Here is a 9,014-nt window from a genome sequence, read left to right as displayed (position 1 = left end):
TAAGGTGCAGTTGAGAAACACAGGAGAAAGGAAGAGGAGACAGCTGGTGGGTGTCCATGCTGCCCGGAGGAGCCTGCTCCCTGGACCCTGGGCACTGGGGCACCGAGGAGACTGTACTAGGGCTGGGCTCCATTGCAGGGTTGGAAATATGCAGAGGACTTAGGTGAGGGGTGGTTGTTGCGGCCTGGCCAAAGCACAGCCTCAGGCACTGTGACAGCTGAAGCTTTTCAGGGCTATGTAGTGTTCCCAAGCCCTGAAGTGGACCGTGAAGGAGCACAGCTTCGTCTGTTGAAGGAAGAGAGAGGGACAGTGAGTGCAGCTTCAGGAGAGAGGGAAGACAGACGGAGTGGCTGATAGGCAGTCCCCACATGGCGCCCTCCCCATCTCAGAGATCCTAGGTCCTCACCCCCCACAGTCCTCAGGAGCATCCAGGCAGGGCCAAGAGCCCAGGGGATGCTGGGAAGGGAAGGGGCTCATTGGCCCAGCACCTCCATCTCAGCCCAGGCAGCCCTGAGATACACCAATGTGAGAACCAGGCCTGGGGACCCTGAGACAGGTGGGGTGGCCAGGGTGACAGGGTCTCAGTGCCCAGAGCATGGCTTCGAGGGACCCAGCTGTCAGGAGAGGCTGGAGGCTGAGGGCAGTGCAGGGTCTTAGCCCTCTCAGGCCTGACCTGCTCAGCCTGGCTCTGGGTGGGGCGAGGCAAGAACTCTGCAGAGCCCTTTCCCTCCTCACCAGTCCTGCTGCTGCCTCTCTTGCCTAGCAGGAACACCCCAAAGGCAGGGCTCACCTCCCAGAACCCTGCTCTCCAGGGTCCCACTCTATACCCCAATCATTCCTGTGTGCACAGCTCAGCTCTGGTACCCTATGGGTGCACAGATGTGCAGGTACACACACTCACATGCACCCCACCCCTGAGGGCATCTACTCCTGACCACCACACTCCACACATACACATGCATCTCTGCACTGACATAGGTACCTGTGATGCACACAAACTCAACTCCCACATCACTCACATGTGTGCACTTTTCACCTGTCCACATGTGTGTATATTCACATCTTATCAGGAACCATGAGTGTGCACATTCATCTCCCCTTTGGGCCCACAGGTGCGCACACATGCAACTTTACACCTGTGCCCATACACACGCACATACTATGTAATACTCAAGTGCATGTGTGTGTGAGTGCACACACACACGCACATACACAACCCCTCCACACACATTTTCTTATGTGCATTGCCCCTCTCCACTTCAATCTCATACCAGAGTCTTGCTGAAGGGACAGTCATCCTCCATGGCCTGGTCCTTGGAGCATATGGTGCTGCCGATCTCCAAGTCCAAGTAGTATCTCATGCCCATCGCCACCTAGGGCGGAAGCCGGGACTCTCTCAATGATCCGTCCACTTCACTGCATGGGTACTCCCTGCACTGGACCCACTGTGCTCACCAGGGCTCAGGCCAAACCTGCCCGGCCTGCACTGCTCCCCATCTCCCTGCCAGATGGCCCTGCTCTGTGTTCACCTTACTCCCTTCCAAAGAGTTACAAAGAGGGTCTCATGTACCCAAGTAAGACAGAGCAGAGTGGGCAGGTAGGAGCCAGGACTGGACACTCTGATCTGAGCCCTGAGAGGGGGTACTCAGGGAGCAGTCAGGACCCTGAGCCAGCATTTCCTGTCCAGAAGGCAGAGCGGGTCCAGCCCAAGCAGACTCTGTGCTTAGTGGGACGCACTGGCCACTGCTCCAGGGGAGCTGCAACCTGAGGAACAAGCAGAGCTGGTCCCTCAGAGACTTGGGCCCCCATCCACAGGACTATTCTTTCCTGCCTCAGCAACAGGGTGCAGTCCACAAGGTCCCTTGGGGCTCAGGGTGAAGCCTTGTTTTATGGCCCTCAAAGTTTCACTGCATGATGTCATAGGGAACACATACAAGGAAATGTGTCATCTTAGGGATGCCCTCACATCCTATCGGTCCTTGCTAGGAATCCCCCTGGGGCTCAGGAGCATATACCCAGCTGGGCGGACCCTGACAGGCTGAGGTCATGAGCACAGAGCAGCTGCTCCAGGGGAGAGGAGGCTGAGTCAGGATGGGCTGCAGGGCCTGGGAGTGTCCTCAGTGGACAGCAGCCACACCATGTGGGGCTCTGTGAGAACTGAGTGTGAGTGTGGCTTGCTGAGGTCAGGTGGGTCCTAGGTGTGGAGGGCAGGTTCTTGTGAGTGGGCAGTGTCCACTGCAGGGTGCATCCCAAGGACCAGAAAGATCCACACTCTCCACACACAGCTCCACATGCTAGGGGAAGTCAGGAGCAGGGCCACATGGGGAAGGGCGACCCCGGGAGGGATGGGTGCAGGGCCCAGGACGCCCTCCACTCCAACTGTGCTTGCTCTGCAATCTGAGGTCCTGACAGAGCCAGGATCTGAAGGACAGGGGTGGAGCTCAGGAGAGGAGGGAACAGGAGCGAGGTCCCTGTCCCTGCTGTGTGGTCACTTGATTCACAGTCTACAAGGTTCCTGGCCCAGAAGGAGGTGATCAGGAGCATTAACGGTAGGGACCCTGACCCTGGCCTGGCACCTGGTATCTCTGCCAGCTGGGATTAGAACCAGGTTTAAGGCTCAGGGGTCTGACACAAAGCCTGTCATGGTCTAGGCCAGGCTTCGTGGTGGGAGTCAGGGTTACACCAACCGAGGCCAACTAAGGAACCCCAGGGACCACATGAATGTCCATCCTGGTGAGATCCCTGCACAGGGTCATGGGCTGCAGAGCTTGCAGCCCACCCAGATGGGCATTGGGCAGGGTGGGGGCAGGGAGCAGAGGGAGGGAAGCGGCAGGTACAGATGGACCGTGCCTCGCAGGCCACCCTCGTAGGCCAGTGTCCACGCACCTGCTGTTGGACTCGCACTATCCGTGCCACGCGGTAGAGATTCGGCTCTGCATTTGCCCTGTTGTACTCCTGGATGGCGAAGTCCACTACATACTGCACCTCCTCATCTGAAACATTTCCCTCTTCCAATTCTCCCATTAGGCGAAGCCACTTTTTGACGGACTTCAAGGCCATGGGGGTCATGGCCAGGCTCAAGACCAGGACAGCCAGGAGCAGCACAGGGACACGCAGGGATGAGGCCATGTCTGCAGGACACCAAGCCGGAGGTATAGCACAAAGAGAGCAGTGATGCAGAGGCCACAGAACTGGCCTGGGTGGCCCTGCTTTATCCTCCCAGACTCCAGCCTCTCCCAGCCCAGCCCCTCCTTTCCTAGTGACCCCTCCCTCTGCTGTCCCCTCCAGTGCTGGCTGCTCCTCCTCTGTCCCTCTCCTCCAGGCTATTGGCCTCCTCCCTCCTCCTCCTATGCCCTCCCTACTCCTGCTCTCCTGACCCCCTTGATTGTGCCCATCCTGAGCTCCCCAGGTTTGGTCTCCCTGTTCTCCACAATTCTCTGGTCCCTAAACCCCGTGACTCATGACTCTATTTCTACAGCAAGGGAACAGAGTAGCCTTGGCTTCCCAGGGGAATCTGAGGTCAGGGACTCTTGGGAAGAAGAAAGTGATTTCAGAGGTTCTGGGAAGCCTGGGTCCTGGCCAGCCCTGAAAACTGCTACGCCAAGGAGGAGTGACCCCACTTTACTTGGGAAAGAACAAAGGGGTCTTCTTAAGGACTCAGGATTAGTCAGTGATCAGATCTCCCAAGAACTACTCCCAGCCAAGTGGTCCAGGTTAGACGGGCACAGGTGGCTGAGTCTGGAGGTGATACCTGGTGGGGCCCCCACAAGCTGGGACACTGAGTGTGGCTGTAAACTTCCAGTAGACACACTAGGAAAGTGAAAAGAACAGGAGAGATCATGTTAATAAAATGTCCATTTGACCTTTATACCAAATGTCATCTCACGATATAGGACAGTTCTTCATGAGGGGCTTTATACTGACTGTGTGTGTGTGTGCGTGTGGTCTTTGGAATCTGGATGTTGGTGACCAGCATGGCAGGTATCTGTGGGGACTGTCCCCATTCCAGCCCTGTGGCCCCGTGTGATGGTGGCTGAGCCCCAGCTTCAAGGAAGGTATTTGGGGCTAGCTGACAACACTCCAAGTCAGGGAAGCACGGGAGCTCTGCTGGGAGGAGAGGAAGTACTGGGGACAGAGGCTGGGGCACTGGACACTGGCAGAGGACTCCTGGGACTCAAAATGATGCAAGGTTCTGCCTAGAGCAGGATTCAGGGCCAGCAGAGGCGCAGGCAGGGGCAAGCCTGGGACAGGTGCTTGCTGCCCTGGGAGCCAGGAGCAGGGAGGGGGGGGGTCTCTGGCACGGCAGCAGTGATCTTCTGGCTCAGCCTGGATGCTGGGGACAAGGCCCTGAGATGGGGACCGGGGGGGGTGGATCATGGAAGGTGGTGGAGAGGTGCACGTCAGAGCCCACGGGCCACTCCGGCTTCTCCAGGGCAGGACTGGTTTCCATACAGGGATCCTGTCTTAGGAGGATGTTGCATATCATTGGTCAGCTGAAGGGGCCACTCCTCCCCCTGTAGTCAGGAAAGAAGTGCAGGTCACTCAGTAGCTGGGGTGAGTGTGGGCATGTGAGCCTTCTGTGATGTGAATCCAGGGCCTGTGTGTTAAGACACTGAAATGCACTGCGGTGTGGGGTCAGATGACTCATGTGGGGGCTCAGGCCAGCACAGGTGCCCCAGGGTGGCTTGGCAAGTGGAGGAGGCTTAGGGGAAGGCTGAACCTTCTGCATACCGTTGGGCATTCCAGGTGAATGTATTGTTGCTTCAACATGATTCTAGAGTGGCTGCTTCCCCTTATTTTTTGGGTCCGTGAAGCTCCAGCGGTGATGGTCTGCCTTGTTCTGGCGTCCCCAACTTTGGGAGGAGCCACTCATGCCCTCAATAGCTTCGTACCCCAGACTGAGCCATAGTCCTCAGGTGGAGCCCAGGACCTGAGCATCTTTTGCCAACAGAGGAAGGAGAGGGAAGGAGCTGTTGTCATCTGCATGTGTGGCTGTCCATCTCCTGATCTGAATCAGGACAGGGAAGAATTAAGTGGTGGTGTTGGGGGATAGGGATTCTTAGGGGCAGTCATTGGTAAGTGGACATTAAGGAGAACTGTACAAGTAAGTGAGCGAGCACATAAAGTGTCAGCTGAAGGGGCCAGAGGCTGGGTGCAGTGGGCAGAAGCTGGCGCTCTGAGCAGGCCAGGTTGAGGCTTCAGGCCTGGTGTTAGTGCAGGGGCCTGGAATGGGGTGAAGAGTCTGGCAGAGGGGGTCTGAGGGGCAGGAGATGGAAGGTGTGGTGGATGGGGCGGAGCAGAAAGGGGTTCGTGTGGGAAAGGGAGCTGTGTGGGGTGGGCAGGTGTGAGCATGATGTGTTTTCTGATGTTTTATTGGGAAAAATTTCATGCACACAAGCTTTGCAGTAAATGCTGCACCCTCTACCCTGCTGGGTCACCATTTGAAGCAGATTCTACTCATTGCCACCCACCTGTCCCCCAAGTCTATCTGTTGTTGGCTGGATCAGAGTGAGCCGCAGACCCCATAGACCCCACAAGTCCTGTGTGAGCCAGGGTTCAGGGCTCTACAGGCTGCCTTAACTGAGAAACTCTGCTGACACACACGGATCTTAGGCCCACATGATGGAGTAAGCAGTGTAGATGATGCCTTCTGAGCACTGGGCTCGCTGGCTTGGTCTCCTTGGCTCTGCCGGTGGGTGCAGCCTCTACGATGCTCTTAGACTGGCCTCTCCCTGGCTCTGCAGTGCTGGAATCTTGGGAGGGCACCCATCTTTTTCTCCTCTTCTCTATTTCTCCTTTGTGCTTTTAAACTTTGAGTACTCCCTCCCCCAGGCTTGCTCCAACTTTCCTAAATCCAGGTCTTTCTTTCCTAAATCCAGGTGTGGGTTTTCCTCCAGTACTGGGGGTTGAGCTCAGGGCCTTTGCACTGAGTTAAAGCCCCAGTACTTTTTAAAAGTTTTTAAATTTTAAATGCTAAGTCCCTAAATTGCCTAAGCTGAGCTCAAAAGTGTGATCCTCCTACCCAGGCTTCCTAGAGTGCAGGGGTTACAGGTGTGTGTCATCAAGCCTGTCTGCCCTTCTGTTTCCTGTCTTCCATACACACCTCCACCCTTCTATCTCTGCTCCAAATGCCTGGGCTCCTGTGACCTCACTGAAGTTCCCCTCACCTGAGTTCCTGTGCCCTCAGTGGCCACGGCTGCTGAGCTGAGGGTGAGGTCCTCAGAGTCCCTGATTGCTAGAAGATGAGGGCTGCAGTGGCTGCAGGGGTCTAGCATGCCCTTCCCCAGCCACAGCAGCCTCTTCTGCTGGCCCCACTACTCTGGAGGCTGTTAGGGTGCCACTCTGCTACCTGCCCAGGGCCCTGGGCTGGCCAGGTCCTCCTCCCACAGATCTTCGGGTCTTCTTCACCCCTTCAGAGGTCTGCACACAGATCTGCCTCCCCTGAGCTGTCTCTGACCTCGCTATTTAAAGCCATGCCCTCCTTTCTTTGTTCCTCCACAAGCATTTGTTCACTGCACCCCTGAGGTTTGGTGTGTGCATTTCTTGTGTTTCCCGTCTTTACCCAGCAAATGCAAGCTCCGGGCTGTTGTCTATTTCCTTCTCTTCCCGGTGCCTGGCACGGATCAGGCCCAGGCATTTGCTGAATGGCAGGAGTCAGGATTACTGCCCTTAAACTTAAGCTCCTTTTATGATTTTTCTGAGAAAATGCCAGCATTTCCTCCCAAGAGAGCTTGTCTTACATAACTGGAGTTTCCTGCCCTATCTAAAGAGGGAAGAGAGATGGCTCCAGGGTTGCAGGGAGAGAAGGAAAACCCAAAGAGTCAGTTCTGAAGCTTGTTTGTAATATCGCTAAGGCTTGAAGGAAACAGAGCTCTGTGGAGAGTGGGTTTATCTGAAGGAGGCTGAGAGGAAGTCAGAGCAATATTCCAGGGAGCCGGGCCTGGAACACAGAACTCGAGTCTTTAGAGGAGCGGCCACCGTGGAGAGGGGTGACCTGGCTCCTGTTCCCAGTCCTGCCTTTTCCCCTAAGGAGCCAGGGCTGTGCTGGATGCTGCTGCCCAACTTGGGCTCTACCTGTGCTGCCTGATTGGAGGTTGGAGGGCTGTGGATGTGGGGACTTCGAGGACAGGAAGTGTCCAGGTTGGGGAAGCACAGACCCAGAGGAAGCCCATCAGCACTTGTGTGTCCAGCAGGTGCTGACTGACCAGTGTCTATTTTCTTGAGAAGAATTAGGGCAGAGAAGAGGCCCTGGCTGGCGGCCTCTCTAGAAGCTGCCTTTCCTGAGGGTCCCTCTGTGGGGCTGCACCCTGGCCACACAGCAGGACATGGGCCAGCATGCCCCAGAACTGGCCTTGTCCTGATAGGGCAAAAGCAAATGCCAAAGAATGGAAGTGTCAAAGGGAAAACACAAAACCACAGCACAGACACTTCTTGCTCTGGGGAACATTTTACAGGAACACGAATGTCTAGTGCCCTCCTTGGGTGTCATCGCTGGAGGGAGTTACAAGAAACACAAGAGAGATAAGAAAAACCAAAGAGTTTCATTCCCCTTTGTCGAGTGTCAGCTCTCTAATAATTGTTTTATTTGTATGGATGTGAGGGTCTGACACAATCATTCCCTGTATGATTCATGGGCATTGAGTAGAGCTGTATCTGGTGACAGGCCTGGCACTTGGTCACAGGGGCTGAGTCACATCCTTCAGGGTGATCACAAGACACAGATCCAGTTCTGATATTGCTACCACGGGATGAAGGGACAGAGTTCCAGGACAGCTAAGGACAGGTACCTGCCCTGAGGGCCCTGTACCTGGGGAACCTTGAGAGAAGACAGGAGAAGACAGAGTAGCACAGAGATTGTGTTTCACCTTGAAAAACTACAAATTTGTGAAAAAGTCGCAAATTAGATGGTTGGGTTCGTGTTGTCTTAGGTGGGCTATGTTCTCCAGCTGTGTAGTCACACTGGTGTCGGGACAGCAGGGAGCCCAAAAGGGTCCCCATGACCCCCTGCATGGCTTGACCCTAGCCCACCTCCCAGCTGTTCCCAGTTGGGGCCTGCCCTACACACATGGTCCTTTGGGACCACAGCACTGTGGTGCTGGATGGCTAAGTTCAAGGTACAGTCTGGACCACATATAGTGTCCTTTTGAGTGTGAGGTCAGGGGCTAGATGGAAGTTGTGGCCTTTCTTGTGCCATTAGCTTTCCCCATCAAGGAGGGCAGGGCATCCAGGTTCTTCCCATCCTGCTTCCTCTGTTGTTGCTGTGACCTGTGGAGATGCTAGGCACTGGGTTGGAATGAGATCTAAGGTGTCTGCCAGCATGCATGTCTAGAAGCTGGGTCCAGAAGCTGGGTCCAGAAGCTGGTGTGACTGTCGGGAAAATTTAGGATCAAATCAGATATAAAACATGCTGCGCTGAGAAGTTGGAAGGCAACTCTTTATTAGGCTAGTGGACTGGGGGGAACTGAACTCCAAGTCACCAGCCCTGTCTTAGAGTTAAACAGACACTTACATATATTTTAAGCAGGAAGTACAAGTATAATTAGTTACATAGGCTGAGTCATATGTTGTTACAGACTTATTTTGGGCAAGTTGGAGGTTTCTTAAGATCAGGGGTTTGGGTGACCATGAAGAATCAGGCATTGTCTTAGCCTGAGCCATTCTATTCCTGAAGCAAGTTTGCACAACACGATGTTCTTTCTGGCTGAGTTATCTCTATCTTACAAGTTGCAGCTGGCTTGGGGGATGTCAAGGCTCACTAACTAAGTTTTGCCATTCTCTAATTATGAGAATTGGCTGAGCCTGCATTTCTCTTCCTTGGATAGAGTGTCTGGCTGTACGTTTTAAAATTCTCTTTACCTGATGATGCTTGGGGGGAGTGGGGAAGCTTCGAGAGCCTGGTCTGGTGAAGGTGACTGGGTCACAGTGACAGCTGGAGACATCAAGGCTGGCGTGGTGGCAAAAGCTGGCTCCCAGAGAGGCTGCCATGAGGAGTGAACCCGGCTTCCCATCTCCCT

General features: G+C 54.9%; 1 protein-coding gene across 1 annotated transcript; it reads right to left on the bottom strand.

The window, feature by feature from the left end:
• Positions 1–1,265: 1,265 nt before the first annotated feature.
• LOC100721826 (cystatin-C-like) lies at positions 1,266–3,129 on the bottom strand. The gene is made up of 2 exons (XM_063249472.1): positions 2,887–3,129; positions 1,266–1,373 (listed from the first exon to the last, which is right to left on the bottom strand). The coding sequence occupies exons 1-2, from the start codon at positions 3,127–3,129 to the stop codon at positions 1,266–1,268; spliced, it is 351 nt and encodes a 116-aa protein (XP_063105542.1).
• Between the last annotated feature and the right edge of the window lie 5,885 nt (positions 3,130–9,014).

This window comes from Cavia porcellus, unplaced genomic scaffold, assembly GCF_034190915.1.
Source record: "Cavia porcellus strain 051 isolate PalLab524CR breed Dunkin Hartley unplaced genomic scaffold, mCavPor4.1 scaffold_5, whole genome shotgun sequence".
Taxonomy (NCBI): domain Eukaryota; kingdom Metazoa; phylum Chordata; class Mammalia; order Rodentia; family Caviidae; genus Cavia; species Cavia porcellus.
The sequence above is the reverse complement of the archived record's forward strand: the minus strand, read 5'-3'. Positions and strand labels throughout refer to the sequence as shown.